This window comes from Notechis scutatus, chromosome 5 (genome assembly GCF_049901735.1).
Source record: "Notechis scutatus isolate UNSWTSFEM ecotype Mainland chromosome 5, rNotScu1.2, whole genome shotgun sequence".
Lineage (NCBI taxonomy): Eukaryota > Metazoa > Chordata > Lepidosauria > Squamata > Elapidae > Notechis > Notechis scutatus.
In genome coordinates, this window is record NC_142013.1 from 45,165,467 (window position 1) to 45,182,590 (window position 17,124).

The following is a 17,124-nucleotide window of genomic DNA, read 5'->3' on the forward strand; positions in this document are numbered from 1 at the left end:
TATGAGGAATAAATATGCCACTTTTCTGAGAAGATATCTCAACTCCTGAACAAGACAGTCTGTCCAGAAGTAAAGATTCTACCCAAGAAGTAGGTAATTTTTCTGTAAGCTAGATAGCTTTTATTTGCTCTTTGTCTGAAGCTTTTCTTCCAAACAGCATTCCCTCTGGCCACCAGTCTCTCATATGAAAATTGTTAATCAATCCATTAAAAAACAGGAAATCTGCCAGTAGTGAAATGATATACTGTCAAACTGCTAAAAAGCAGCATCAATTGGAGGTCTTCCCTTCTGGCCTCCGTTTCCATATATTAATAACACATGCCAAGTACAAAAGAATGACTCCGGAGGAAGTTGTTTTACTCATTCATACATTGGAGGTTACTCTGCTTAATTAAGATGTTGCATAGTAAAGCAGTCACACAAGGTAGATGTGCAGATATCTCAATTACAAAGGGGTGAGAGAGGTTTGCACTTTTTAAAACACTATTTAGCTCAATGGCCCTTTTTTTTAATCAAAGCAGGATCTCATCTCTCCAAATTTAATTTTGTGCTTGATTATTTTTTTAACTTATAATAGCTCTACAAATGGTCTATGGACTCTAGCAGGTTACTGTAGGAGGAAAAAGGACTTGCAATATACTAATCTAAATCATGTAGATTTTTTTCTCCAAAATATCTTTGATGCCACAACTTTTGTGGTCTCAGTATAAAAAAAACAAGGAAGCAAGTGGTAAAAAGTTGGTACTTCACTATGATGGAATATTAAAAACACTGCACAATTTTTCACCATTTTGTTTATATTACTGAGTGGGGAAAAAACTATGTTAGCCAATTTTACCATTTTTATGAAGATTTTTATTTTAGAAACTATGAATAAAAAGCAAAGCTTTGCCAAACCCACCAAAAAAAGAAACAGTTTAAAGAATATTTTAAATTCACAATTGCTATGGTATTGTTTGGGGCCAGAACCAAAACAGTACAGTGACAAACTCAGACCTTTCTACTCTCCCTTTCTCTTTGGTAAAAGCAAAGTATTAATCATTCTGTTTTAAAGGCACTTGACTAAAGCTATTCTTTATATTACACATTGTCACTAATGTGGCCAATGAATAACTCTCAACACTTTTGTTGTTGTTTCTCTGAGTGGACTAACAACAGCTTAGTTTTACCCTTATTCTGTTGAATGGCTTGGAGAAGATATGAAAAGGAGCACTTCAATTAAACAAAAGTTTTGGAAAGAAAAAGTTAGAACAAAGTAGACATAGTGCAGACAACTTGTGATTCATGACTCATACTGTGCTGTTTCCCTTTTCACCCCAATATGCTCTTTGATTTTACTACTGATTATGAAGCCAGACCACTGCACTTCTCTTAGCAACCAATACCACACAGAGAAAAAGACATGTCGTTTACTAAAAAGGGAACAGAAGAATTTACAGTCATACAAAGGCAAGATACATGTTCTCCTGCATTTAATTCCAGACAATGATTGATAAAAAAAAAAAAAACAGCCAAAAAATTTAGCCAACGTTAATTTTAGTTACAGCAACAAAATGACTTGAGCAAACATTCAATATTCAATTCTTTTCCTAGTTTTCCAAGTTAACAAAAATAGATTTGAACTACAAATGCCAACAAAACCAGAAACATGCTGCCTTTATTAGCAATACTATCACAAATAAAGAAAAAAAGTCTAACACTGAAGTAGCTGAATCACTTTGAAACATAATACTATTCCTTTGGGAATCCTTTGTTTTGAAGCACCTAATCAAAGGGAAACATACCAGTGCTAACATGTTTGTCACTGCTTCAAAGATGTAGCAACTAATAATCTTAAATCATAAACAAGATTTAAAACCAGATTCAAATATCCTATCCAAAGTTCTAGTTATTTACTGCTATCTTTAATTACATTTTGTTTTAAGGATTAATAAAATGGCAACATAACATAAATAGCAAATCATGTTTCCTGTCTGGTTTACTTGGGAGGACTGACAATGCAATAGTATTTTTAAACTTTCAGAGGCTAGTTCAAGATATAGGAAGCAATGAAAGAAGCTTAATTTAAGGAGGTAATAGTAGAAATGCCAGAAAAGCTCAGTCTCTGCATTGTTTGGGCAATAGAAGTAGTAATAGAATAACTTACACGTGGAGCTGTAGTGGAGTAAATTTAAGATGGAAAATAGCCACTATTCTAATTGGCTCCACCTTCCAGCAAAGATCAGAATGTTTGAAATTCAAATGAAATAACCGACAGCTAGCAGAATTCTATTAACTACTCAGGAAAAGTTGCATTGATGTAAAAAGTTTCTTTATAATATATTATAAAGAAACTAGCCATTTCAATCATGAGTGTTCTACTAGAACCCTCTCTCTGAAGCTACAACAATGCTATTTTGTGAGAAAAGGGCACTGTTCAAATATATCACTTAAAAGTTCTAAATCTATCCCCTACTACTGATTAGGTGTGACAAAATTATGGTTAGCTTTTATGGTCAGAATCTATCATAAAGCATACTAAACCTCTACCACTCACCATTGGCAATTATTTATTCAGCTTTCATATCACATTTTCTGATTCTTTATGAAATGAATTGGTTAAGATTTTCAAATCACATATTTGTTGGATCTAAAAAGTATTAGTTCAGAATGCAGGATGCATGTATTCACCAACTCCTCAGTAAGTACAACTTCCTACCTTGCCTGCCAAGAATGTTGACAGTGTTGATGTGTGGAAATGGTTAAGCACAAACACTTCCTTCGTTAGTACTCAACTGCACAATCAATCAATTTTATAAGCGCTGACTCCCAAGCATCACAGTACAATGTCAAATACAGAACTTCTCTGAAGGAATTTATAAATAAGCACTTAGGAAAAGGCTTCCACATCAGGCCTTCCTGATAAAGGAATTTATAAATAAGCACTTAGGAAAAGGCCTTCCACATCAGTTATCCTATTTATCCACCAAAATATATTCCATAATTACCAGTTCCTCAGTGATGTTGCCATTGGAGAGCATTATCATTTTTCCTTCTTTTCTGGACTCTTAGACAGCTGTAGGCTTTTTACCAAGTTGGACTTTGAGTTAGGGGAAGAGGAGGTTTATTTGCACACAAAGAGGTCATGAATATTTAACTACCTTTGATTCCCATCATAGGGAATTTGAATATGCAAATATACCCTTCACACTGATGTCATTTGTCCAGCCCTTATATAATTTATGAATTATACAGTATTTCATGATTTGTACAGATTATAGCCTCAACTGTAAATGAGAAAAATATGCCCATGTTGGCTATTTCAGATACTGCATCAAAAGGTACTTCAAAAGTAATTCAGATAGATCTAGTTCAGCTCAAATCAATCTGTCATGGATATCCCCTGTACTTTAAAAGACATAGGGTATCTTCTAGACTCTGCCAGTAAATAAATAAATACATTTACAGTAAATTTATTCCTAATTTCGATGTACTAATCATACTCTTCACTTGCCTTACAAAAATGGTTTATTTAAATGGCATTCCAAGGCTTTGGCACTTCTCAGTTCTACCCTCCCTTTTTGCATTTTTACAATCCACTCCAGAGTTGAAGGAAAATTCTCCTGTAATAAAGATAGCTCCTTCTAACTAATATATACACAATTACATCTCTAACAAGAAGCTACTGGCCATGAAGCAAGATTGTCAGCACTATGCTACCATTTTTGAATGCAGAACGTTCTACTGAGGTCTGAAGTGACAAGAACTTATAAAACTTAACAATTCTATACAACTCACACACTGTTAAGTAATAATTAAGACCACTGGGATGATTTTGAAATTCAAAAAGGAATTTACCACTCGTTAGAGAATCTAAGTTGTTTGTTTGACTTCAATCTAGATTTCAGGTAGTAAGAATTCAAATGCAGAATCAATAGTGTATTTACTTGAATAAATAAAAGAGTACTTAAAAAAGAATAAATCCTTGCAAAATTAGTTTCAGTCTTTAAGCCAGTAGACTGTATCAGTATTACTATAATTTGTACACATAATGATATTGGTCCATGGTTTCTTATTAAAGTCAATTTTTGTCCCTCTTTAGATATGGCATCTTTCTTTCTTGTAGGATAGAGTTCACTATATTTTGTAAATTTTGCAAAAATTCATCCTCAAAACATTTATAATAAGAACTTGATACCACAATCCATCTGGTAAGGCATGTTTCCTAATTTAAACTTTAAAAAAAATATTAAAATAGTTATTCAGAAAGTTTTCTAATGTTATAGTCCATTCATAATCAGTTTCTGTTGCTTTGCAATCCTCAGTAAACTTTCTTTCTTTAGGCAGTCACCTATTCTCATGTTTCCTTAGATGCCCCAATAGTTATGATGATGAATCAAAAGAGGCAGACAATTCTGTCTGTAGTTTTACGTCAGAACCACCCTACTTATGCCAGTGGAGCCCGATGAATGAAGCCCGATGTTCCTCCTGTTGGCAGGAGACAATTTACACAAACACAAATCTGGATGTGCCATCATTTGACAAATTAAATAGAGACAGAGCAGGGATTGGCAACGCGGACAACTAATTTTATGCTGGTGCTGTTTTCTGCCAGTTCAAGGATAGATTGTTAGCACATTAATTCAGTAAAGGGAAAAAAAAGTCTGTTTCAATTTGGGAGATACTAAAATTGCTGTCACCAAAATGGATGATCTGAAGAGAATCACTATGACACTTTGGTAGAACTGTATCATTCTAATTCTCCCTCCCCTCCATTTTTTTTTTAGAGAATTTGGAAATGCAAAATCCACAATAACTGTATGATAGCAGGAGCAATCAAATTCAAGCCTAGGCCCTCATTCACAGAATGACAGCTTAAAGGAAGGAAGATTGCATTCTGCAGGTAGGATTCAACTATTTTCAGTTTCAAACAAATCAAGAAAATATATGCACAGCTCGTTATTTATTTTTTAATGATACAGGAAGAAGACTCAATCAAAGAGTCCTGCTTTTTATAATAAGACTAACTCAACCAGAATAGAACCAGAATAGACTACTCCCAAATTGTCTTAGTGCACAGATAAATAATAATTTAATGCCAGTTATAGCTAATACATATTTTTCTTTTGTTTTATTTTAAATGCCTCTTCTACCATCATAACAATCAATATGACAAAATAAAAATGTGGGGGACAGGCAGTTGTGTACAGAAAATACATAATTTTTAAAGGTTAAAAGGTTAAACATGTCACATCCTTCAAATTAATTAGTCCTGAACTAATTATACAGAACTTTAAGAACAGTATTTTCAATAACAAAAAATGATACATAAAAATACTTTTTTAGTTTTCAATATTTCCACGTAAATATTATCTTTAAACTGTTCTCCACCCATGTGATCTGTTCTCCACACACATCCTAAAATTAGATAAAGAGAACCCATTAACCAAATGAGTCAAAAACATTCTACTTCTTTATCCATTTATTGAGGAAAATTATCCAAAGCTACATATTTGTGTTTAGCAAAAGTATGTGAACTACTAGGATTACCAGCTAATTTGACGGGAAAGTTATATGGGATGATAATCAGATGTGAGTATGGGAGATCCTGCCTTATTTAAAGATCAAAATTCTAGGTATTCATTATCAAAGTTTGATTTTCACAACACAATATGGAAGTGTGTCATGCCTCAAAAAAAAAAAAGAGGATATTTCTGAGGACCTCCAGAAAACAGATACTTTCCAGGTTAAAAAAGATTGGAAAATGATTTCAAAGAATCTGGACTCCATTAGTCTACTGTCAGACAGATTGTGTACAAAGGGGGGCAATTCAATACCATTTCTACCTTTCCCAGGAATAGCTCACCAATCACAAGCAAGGTATATAATATTCTGGGAAGTTTCAAAGAATCCCAGGATAATTAGTTAAGGAACTAAAGGCTTTTCTTGCATTGGCGAATTTCAGTTTTCATCAGATTACTATCTAGAGAATACTGAAAAATAATGGTGTGCGTGGCAAAATGCAAGGAGAAAGTCTCCAAAAGGAACATTGCTGCCTGTCTACAGATAGAGAACACCACATGGATAACCCCAAAGTATTAGAAGAATTGTACTGCGGACAGGTAAGACTGAAGTAGACCATCTGGGCTTGAATGAAAAGTGCTATGTTTGGTGAAAGACAAATACTGCCTTATAAGGTAAGAAACTTATCCCATCTATAAAACATGGTAGCAATAGGAAGTTTGAGCCTTCTTTATGGCTTCTGAGTGAAAACAGCATGCTTCTGAATTCTACCAGTGAACTTTACAGGAAAATGTCAGGTTTACTGTCCATGAGCTGAAGCTCAAGAGTAAGTAGGTCATGTAACAAACAACCTAAAACAAGCAAAATGTATGACCAAAGAATGGTTAAAGCAGAAGGAAGTTAATATTTGGAATGGCCAAGTCAAAGTCATGATCTTTAGAAATGTTATCGAAGAACCTGAAGTGGAGATAAAGCTCACCTACATCCCTGAATCGAAGTTATCCAGAAAGTAAGAATGGGCTGAAATTCCTCCAATAAAATATGCAGATTTTGGTTTTCTTGGACTCATGACTCCTGCTCGAAGAGGCCTTTGCGCAACTGCAGGTTGTACAGTTACACCCTTTCCTGGACCTACAGTCACTACTCACAGTCACTCATGCCCTAGTCACTTCCCGTCTCGATTATTGCAACATGTTCTACATGGGGCTGCCCTTGAAGAACACCCAGAAGGTCCAGTTGGTGCAAAATGCAGTGGTGCGTGGTTTTGTGCAGATCCCAGTGTGCACGTTTCACCTCTCCTGCGGGAGCTGCATTGGTTGCCAATTTGCTTCTGGGTGCAATTCAAGGTGCTGGTTGTCACCTTTAAAGCCCTTCATGGCTTGGGACCAGGTTATCTGAGGGAATGTCTTTTGCCGGTCACATCTACCCGACCCATTAGAGCAGGGAAGCAGGGAATGCTGTGGGTCCCATCCCTGAGGGAGATACACTTGGTGGAACCCAGAAGGGCCTTCTCCGTGGTGGCTCCCTCTCTCTGGAACATCATTCCCCCAGAGATTAGACTGTCCCACTCTCTAATACTCTTCCAGAAGGCACTAAAGACCTGGTTCTGCCAGTAGGCCTGGGGAACCCAGAGAGGGATGGAGCCCATCAAATGGCTCGTGTGATTTGCTGCCATTGGGGTGGGGGTGGGTGGGAGGGTGATTTTTTATTTATTTTTTCCAGATTTTGTTCTATAGTACTTTATTAATTTGATTCTTTTTGTTAGTTTTTATTGTATTTGAAATTTATGGTTTTACATTCTGTAAGCCACCTCGAGTCACCATGGGCGACTAGGCGGTAATATAAATTCAATAAATACATAAATAAGGGAAATATTTAGTTGCTACCCAAGGGAGAGCACATCAGTTATTGAAAACAAAAGTTCACTTAACTTTGCCACACAGATATGTTCAAATCTCTGCATAAATATTGAAAATTCAAACTGTTCACAAACTACTCGGCACTATACTACTAGATACATACAGATGAAATTTCAGAATTCAATTAACATATAGTACCAAGATGCTGATCCAGGTATGCTAAAAAGAATTAATTTGTAAACAGGAAGATGATTTTTTTTTGTTAAAGAAAAATTAATCCAATTAACTTAAATTGGAGAAAATAGTATATTTTGGAGGACCATATTTAAATATTTTGTGGAGGGATCTTATAACTTTTCTAAATATTTTAATTGCTTAGAAATTTTGTTTCATTTATCTTTCCAAAAAGTTAAAATGCTGTTTACATATTTGTTTTCTTCCTCTTTCAAATATACTGTATTGATCTATCATAATGCACAAGTACAAAGTATCATCTTCTACATGCGACATAATCATTTTAGATTCAAATAAAAAGTTCTATTTTACAAAACTAAATACACTTAGTTGTAGAGCACAAATATGATTTTCTTCAGTGCACTCATGTTGTAGTCAAAATAATAATGTTCCAAACATGATATTAACTGTTACGTGCTCTATGGCGTGGCACATGCTCTTTTTAGTTTTTAGCATTATATTGTTAGCAGCGTAGGAAAGTGCAAGATTGGAGTTCCAGTTAACGACAAATGGAATTCAAGCAGTCTGAGCTATACCACCAGAACTCCACACCTGCTGAAAAAAAAAAAATATTTTGCCCAGTTTTGCAGTAATATAATTTCTAAGAACTCAGACTATTCAGAACCAAACATAAACTTTATTATTTGAATTTGTGTCACAATGCACTCTAAAAATATTTCAAAGCTGCTATTCTTAAATGTTCACCTACAGAGAGCAAGTAAAAAAAAATAGGTATTACTTTTGTATCCAAAATTTATACCAAACCATATTAAAGTATTTTCTCAACTGTGATACAGAAAACTAATAGTTTATCTTCTAAGTGAGAGATGGTGTGTTTTTGGGTGTGGAACAGACACAGTGAGGGATACCAATGGTTTTAGTTTAATGATTTCCCATTGTTTTATACTATTATTATTATGATTGATTGCACAGTCAGCCAAATATTTAAACTTATTTGGCATTTTTATCCAACTATCCAGTCTTTCCCAAGCACTTGGGATAGGCAGATGTTGTTTGATGGTGTCAAAAGTATTATGGTTGGTCAGTCAGCCAGATGTTTACATTATCTAAATAAAACATCAAAAAGCTGTTTGAGGTAGATTACAATGATTTCAGGCACTCAAGTCACAAAAACAGATTGATATATGGCTCTGGAACACTGAGTCTTCCAGAGATCTACAATGATGCCCACAAGATAATTTACACTCTTCCATGAAGATCATTTCTCCATTAAACTTCTTTGTTTTGTTTTTCTCCAAGCATGTACTTCTCCTTGGCCTGCTTGCCATTCCTTGGGACTTTGCTATGCATGTTTATATTCATTCAAATGGACAATAGTAGGCCTCCAAATTAGTTGGAGAAAAGACCCCTGGTGGCTAAGATTTGTCTGAGCAGAGTCATCTATCAGCACTAGAAGGAATAAATGTTATCAGAAAGATGAAGAAATCAGAAGAGTCAGGTGAATTCTGGGACATAGAAAGGGAAGAGATACGCCCTTAGAAGGGAAAGGAAACAGCAAGACAGAAAAAAAATGGTATTGATTATAATCTATACTTCTTTACCATTTCTGTGCTATTTGTGTACTTTCCATTCCCTTGGGGCTATATTTTCCTTCCTCTTTTTCTACATGCATACAAGTTTATTTCCAAGGAGAGAGAAGAAAACTGATTGGCTGAGAGCTGAGATACAAAAAAGTACAATTTAAAATGAGCTAGGAACAAAAAGAGTTCACATGATTTTTTTCCAGCATATTTTTTATCAGGTTCTTGGGAAGATTTGTTGTAGATTTGTTGTAGATTTGTTGTATACATCTATACCATAATCAGTTATATTGTAACAATGCCCAAGACACTTGTTCAATATTTCAACTTGGTATACTACTGGCACTCTCTCTGATGTACATGCTTACAAGAAAAGCAAGCAATTTTTGATCTAGGAAACTGCACCAATAAACTTATGCCAAATATAAAATACTTAATTATACCATAGAGATTGATCCACATTTTTAATGCCATGTCTACATTTCTCATTCAACAAGGGCTTGTCTGCCTTTTAAACCAAATTAATTTTACCTGCAACCTAGCAAGTCAAGATGTATATCCACAGAGCTTAACATCACTGTTTCTCAACATACATGTATTTTTGTATTCTGTATTATTTCTCTCCACATGGACCAAGGAGTATGCTAGTCTCTTCTGTTTAAAAAAAATTAAAGAACTTCAAGTTATGATCTCCATGGAAGAAAACTTGAATAAATTATGCTCTGCTGATGTCCTTCCAGCAAGCTGGTTAATTGCATTTGTTTCCTATATCTCTAAACAGCCTGGTACATTAATTACATTCTGTAACACCAGGCTCCTGTGATTCATTCTGTCACTTCCACTGAGCACTTTAATTGTATTCTTCTTAGCTAACTACAATTTTAAGCACAGACTAATAACTACATTTCTTGTGGCTTGATACCTTCACATTTTATGTATATTTTCAGTGTGTGCCTTATGCAGTGGAATGCTTTTTTGGAAAATGTATGCATTATATAGCCATAATAAATAGTTGCATATCATCCACGCTTAGAAGAGTTTTTTGCTGCCTTCAGTATTGATGGGGTGTGGTGGAAAAGAGGCATGGTACTTATACTGTCAATAACTGCATGTTATAATTGTAGGTAATATAATATACTCCTTTGTTTACAAGAGAACCTTATTGTTGACATAGATATCTTAAATGTTTTAGCACCAGTTTCCTGCTAGAACCAAGTTTATTGCCACAATCTGTCCCTAATACTAAACATCTCAGATTTGTGAATTAAAACAAAAAATAACTCAAATCTATAAAAAAAATACAACCTAGTGCCAAATAGGGCAAAAGCACTAAACCTGGCAGCATTACATGCCTTCTTATGAAGACTATTCAAATTAATACTCAGTATTATTGTTATCATATGACTATATGCATAAATTCTGAAATTTGCAAACTACAGTGGGAATGGGTGTGAGTATGTGTCTGTGTGAATCCATTCCAATCCCCATTTCTTGTTAAAAAAAAATCCATGACACCCACTTCTCATCTATATGTATTGTTATAATTTAAGACAATCTTTTCACTCACTTCTCTCCTTTCCAACACTGTAAATACAATCTGTTTAAATTTCCACATAACATCTTATAGATTTAGTAATTAGAACATTTTAGGTTTACTTTAAGGATGCTAGGCAAGTTGAACAAAGGACAAAACCCATGCAATGAGAACTGGCTTTACAGCAGAGGAGACACCTACAGCACCTGTTCAAAAATCCCCATTGTCTTTTGAAGAGTGAAAGCTGAGCTACTTTCTATGGGAAGTGGCTATAATATTCTTCTGCAGTTCCAGGTTCTACAGATATATCACTTTAATCCTTCCCTCCAAGTTTATATACTTTTTACTTAGCTTGAGACATATTTATTTCATACCTTTCAGCACATTCCTCATGGTTTCTGAATTTCTATGCATGCATGGGCTACAGGCAGCAAAATTCACAATGTCATCCTTCCAATTTTTTTTAGTCCTTCTCTAGAACTGAAAGCACAATACTCTAAATCAGTCATCTTTCCACTCTGAAAGTTCACCACGAGACAAAAATAGCAACAATCAATTTCTATTGATGACATCTACAAATGTATTAGGCAGGCTGCTCCTTCTCCGTGCTTTTTATACTTAACATTCATAAAGTTTGAACGATGATTTCGTGAGCACACCATAAGAACATTTTTTTTGCATTGCAACTGCATCCTTATCTCTTATTTCTTTCCAATGGTCTTTACAAGACTATCAACACCACAGTGGATTTGCAGCCTAAAATCCTACTGTTTTCTTTTCCGTGGTCTCCTTCAAAATCAGGCTGGAAAGGAATCCAGAGAAATGACAGCGAAACTTACCATCAACTTGAAAATGGACAAATCCGAAAAGCAGGACAGCCGTCAGCAGCCCCATTTTAGCATATTTATTCAAAGGTAATCCAATTCCGGAAGAACCAGAGAAAAAGTAGCCGTCCCCAAAGTGCAAAAACTTGGTGTCCCCCCCCACCTCACCCCCCCGGGAGCTATAGATATGTTCAAAGGCAGCCAAGAGGAAAAGGCTTGAATGGGACAGTTCCACCCCTGTGAAGATCAGCCGCGTGGGGGAGGGGGGAAAATGCGAGGGGTGGCAATCTCCACCGCCCTGGTTTTCCTTTCCGAAATTCCCACCAATCCAGCCGAGGCAAATAAATTGTTCAAGCGTGGTTAAGACTCTCCGCTGCAGCCAAAAGGCAAAGGATTTCTTCAGCAAAGAGAGGTTTCTTTTCTTAGAAAGCCTCCCCCCTCCCTCAAAGTTCCTGGCACTCCGAAGAGAAGGCGGGGAAGGAGGTCAAAAATCATGGGCTTAGTTTAAGTCTGCTGCTTCTCATTTTTCCTCTCCGAAATCATTTCAAGCTGCAGCCTGGCTTCCTTTAACTTCCCATAAGAGGAAGGGCTGTACAACATCTCCCCCTAGAACTCGCAATGTAAAACAAAACCCTACGACGCCCACCTTCCCAGAGGCAACGAACAGCTTAAGAACTCCCAACGAGTCGCTGGGCTGGAAGAGGCGAAGAGTATTGGAGGCGGTTGCTCTTGCCGCTGATGGGGACGCCGCCGTCGCCGCTGCTGCCTTTTGCAAAGGGAGAAGGTTCCCCGCTGGGAAAGAATCGAGCGAGGCGGCAAGCGCCAGGCGCTTGTCTGTGAAGCAGCACTCCAGTTGGAGCTTGCCCGGGCGGCTTTTCCCCAGCCCGTCTTCCTCGTCTCCTGTGGTCGCTCAGCAGACCCGAAAACGAGGGAAAAAAGAAAAGGGAAAACAGCAGTTTCCCCCTCTAATCAGAGATTAGAAGGGCTGGGTTGGGCTGTGCACTACACGACCGCGAAACACCACACCCACTCCCGGGTTCGCTCTGGGACCACGATGGGAGGGAGAAAAAAAGACAAGTGAGATAGCTGAGAGATTCAGGCGAAGGCTACAGCCTCCTTTTCTCTCCTCCCAACCCTTTCCCTCTTTACCGGTGGCTATAGGTAGCATTACCATGATTGCTCCTGCTGCTTCTCGTTTAATGGGCAGGTAATTTTCTCACTGAGTGATTTCATGCAAGTTGCTTGTCTAATTATTCATTTTGACTTGCCTCTTTTCTTTCACACAGCGTCCCTTTGAAAGAAAGGTAATCTTTTGATGGCTTCCCCTCACAATTTCATGTGGTCGAGGTAGAAAAAAATGGGCCAAGGCTCCCTAGTTCATTTCACTGGTTAATTTTAAATCTGCAATTTAAAAAGATAAAGGCATATTGCACATGGACGCTTCTTCCAAAGCTTTTAAGTATTTGCTAAAATAATACCACTATTTTAATTGTAAATATGTTTATTTGTATTCATTTCACCAATTTTCTCATTTTTCAAACTTTCATTTTTCCCGAAGGAACTATAAAAACAGAATAAAATGAATAAAAGATGCAACTTTCAAAATGTTAATACCAGTAAAATGTTCAATTAAACACTTAACATTCTTCAGTTTGCCTTTTCCAAATTGTATAGACAATGAAAGGTAATCTCTCATCTCAAGATCCAGGGTCCCAGTGCTGACATTGTACTTGAAAATATCTATTTTGACATTTGCCAAGATCTTGGTCCTACCAATTTTGTTACTTTAATTTTTTTAAATGGTAGGTAGCAATTGCAGAATCAGTTTGAAAGAATTGGTAAATATATTTTGACAAATGGGCCAGTGTTGTATACAATTTGAAGTGCTGGACTGCCACCAGAGAGGCCAAGGTTCAAGTCTTCAGGCACAGAAGTTCAACCTGGGTGTCTGTCGGTACCACAAGGTAGACCAGATTGGGAAAGATTAAAATTACTTTTATTGGGATTGACAAAAAAATACATAATCTTGCAACTTTGATTGTGCTGTCCTTATTCTTCCATGAATCAGCCTGAGCTGCTTTCAGATATTACCTCCTTCTGCACTTAAGGAATGTTTGCACCCTTTTTGCCTAGATAATGGTTCCTATATATTTCCATTAAGATCTTTTTTTAAATTGTCTATACTAGATGATTTATCTTAACTAAAGCTGCCTTGCAAGATTGTTATCATGGGGAAAATGGAAGAACAGAGTACTGTATACACCATTTAGAACTACCAAGATAAAGGCAAAATAAAAATCCAATAAATAACAAAATTGGCTAAAACAAAGTATTCACCTCAAATACAATATATCTGGCATCATCAGATACCTTCAGGCCTTTTAAATCACTTGAGACATCACTTGAGACCATCAAGAAGAGATTGGATTGCCATTTGCCGTTGGAGGAGTTGGACTACATGACCTATAAGGTCCCTTCCAACTCTGATTATCTGTTATCTGTTAAATAAATAGTGGATAGCCATGGCACAGGCCTTTTTTGGTTGTCTGATGTATGGATATAGAATTATTTGTCAACCATTTGTGAGAATAACAATAACATTACTACAAAATTCCAACATTTCTCACTAGCTTCTAAAGTTCCAGATATTGCACAGTTATAATTCATAATTGACATATGGCCTGGGGCTTTTGAAACTTACGATGCAAAAACAACTTCTGCTTTAAAGATATTTTGAAAGTAGATGGCAAACCAATTAACAACTAATAAAGCCAAGTACGAGACTGGTTTTAAAGTTTACATAATGCACTGTTAATGTTTTGGTAGTGAATTCAACCTTAGGCTGATTTTACATGAGATAGATAAAATAAGGATTGTTCACAAAAATTCTTGTTTCAATCATGCATTGCAGGGTATATTTGCACATGTTATACAAAAAATCATAATTCTTTGGTCATTTATGGGAAAATAAGGCATGTTGAGCATGTTAAGATAGCTTTTTAAAAGTTATATTGCATTGCTAACTTTTGCCAAATGTGTTTTGCTCAATGCTTATTCATTGTTTTCCAGTATATAGCAAATTTACAAAGTGAGTTAAATTTTAAAATTAGGCTATATATATGAATATATAAGTATTTTCATTTCATTTAGAAATGAAAATGTTTTATATAAATGATTCCCTTTCTTACCTAATCAAAACGTTAAATATAATTTTAAATGTTAACATTTTAATTTTCAAAAATAAGAAATGTAAGGAGATCATGAATATGTAATGTGCCAGACACAGTACTATGTGTGATTTTTCTAATATTAATTTTTGCTGTGCTAGTTTATTGAAACTGGAAGTAATTAATTAAATTGGTTATTACTCATTGGTCACTGCTAACAAAGCTAAGTGGATCTGACACTGTTACAGTCATGAAGCTATACTTCTTAGAATTTCTCCATTTAAACAAGTGTTTCAAGCTTTAAATCCTAAGACTTGCACTTAAAAAGTGTTTCTGTCTTAAAATCATAGGCTATGCCACAAAAACCAATAGCAATTTTTTGAAATCACTACCTCTCTGCAGTATAGAATCATAGATTTATGTCAGTATATCAATATGTGTCATGAAATCACACTTTTCTGCAAGCTACGCCCATGTTGTTTCAATTTAAGTTTTATATATTTAAAGAATCATCACTGACAAAACCATGGATCATGATTCTTATTATTTTATGTCTTGTTCTTATTTATGCACCAGTAGGACCAATATTTTTTACCCGAGATGGTTATGATCATTTCTGTTTCTGAATATTGCACATTTCCTCTAATTACAATGTTAATCCTAAATATTTGGGGAAGGATTTGCTGGGGGTGAGGTACAAATCAAATGAGGTTAATGCAAATTAAGAAGAAATCTGGACATATAATAGGTATAATTAGCATATCATAATGAATCTTCTCATTTTGAAGTATAACCATACAAATGTAACAAATTGTGGTACGTATGCCTTATTCCATATTCTAGAAAAAGCAGAAGACCAGGTTTTTAAAAATATTCACAAAGTAATAGCAATTGCAAAGTTTCATATACAATAATAAGCTGGTAGTAACTTTAAAGTTGTACTGTAGTAAAAAAGTTTAGCCATTTTGCTTATCTGTTTCCTCATTTTCTTACTTTAAGTATTTTTATAATATACCAAATTAACACAAAATGACACATATAATAATACATCATAAAAACAATTTCTGAACTAATTGCTCAACAGGCTTCATTTTAAAGCTACCAAGTTCTTCAAGAATTTTTTTTAAGGCTATTTAGTCATCTTTATATCCAGTTCAAACTTCCTGGACCCTAGAGAACAAAAAGTTTAAAGGCTTCACACAGATGAAAAAAGAGTGCAGCAATAAGGAGAAAAAAAGTTTTTTCTTCAGTTTTTTTGAAAGAACAACATGGAGACAAAAAGGTAAATTATAAAAAAGGAAGAAACGTATAATCAGCAAAAGCAAATGAAACTACCAAAACATGAGTATTTAACTAGAAATAATCTACTTTAGTAAAGGCTCAAGGGTTTTGAGGTAATGACAAAGGTATACATTTGCATATTTCGGGCAGCTTTAATATATAAAATGTAATTGAGACTATATATGATCACTAGTGGTATATGTTATTAACACTGATGATTAAACAGTGGGTTATAATACATACAGGTTTGTGAGCCAAAAAACCATATTTGGTAGTGAATCTTTAGTTCCCCCTACTGGAATATAATGAGCAATGAATGGTTATATATCTCATTCGCATGTTAAGATAAGACCTTTATTGTAAATTTGAATTGTTAACTGTCCATTTTTTTCTCAGCTTTCAAAGATGCACTTAGCTACAAAAAATGAACAAACTACTAAAAGATAGAACAATAAAATGAAGTTTTGCTTAACTTTTAGCCTATTGTAAATCATGCCCATGTTTATGTGAAATTATTATGTACATACTGAAGTTAATAGTTTGTTCAGCAGAACAAATATATTTTCATACAAATAAATTAACTTAGTTAATTTTGTCTTGGTAAATGTATATATCTAAAATTATAAGACAATTTTTCTAATGTTTTCTATATAAACACATTCTTTGTTCTGCAACTAGTAAAAGAAGGATTTTGCTACAAGTTTTCTCATGGTTTGTGATTGGGCAGCCTTATCAAATAAAAGTGAAATCATTCTATATTCCATGAATGAAACTAATGATTTCATTGAGGGTTGAGTTGGGCAAGAAATATATAGCTTACTTTGAAATACAAGAACTTTATAAAATAAGAATGATAAAATATTGAAATACAGATACAAAATACATAATAACATAGATGGAAAGGACCATGTCATGGAAAAATCCAATGAAAGAAACACAAGAAAGCAACACAAAACAACGATTCTTACTTTGAGATTCAGAGGTTTATTTTGCTAATAATTTGGAACATAAACAACCATCATAACACAACTTACAGTAATAACCCATTACAATGAGGTCCACTGACATAGCTTGTCCAGAAAAAACAGCTATGGGCCAGTGGCTCCAAACACATTCCGAGGCATACTTTTTAAACTCTTCTGCATGCACTTCACAACTTACTTCCTTATTCTTTCTTTCTGA

The 17,124-nt window shown here is 35.1% G+C and overlaps 1 protein-coding gene across 12 annotated transcripts in view; it reads right to left on the reverse strand.

The window, feature by feature from the left end:
- The window catches only part of ROBO2 (roundabout guidance receptor 2), a 766,078-nt gene that overhangs the window by 384,954 nt on the left and 364,000 nt on the right, over nucleotides 1-17,124 (reverse strand). Inside the window, exon 1 of one of the 12 annotated variants that reach the window (XM_087966644.1) lies at nucleotides 11,510-12,677. The exons of the other annotated variants lie outside the window; for them this stretch is intronic. Within the exon in view, the coding sequence (XP_087822770.1) occupies nucleotides 11,510-11,564 (55 nt within the window). The 5' untranslated portion in view covers nucleotides 11,565-12,677. Of the gene's footprint in view, nucleotides 1-11,509; nucleotides 12,678-17,124 lie in introns of those variants that run through there. 12 annotated transcript variants of the gene reach the window in all.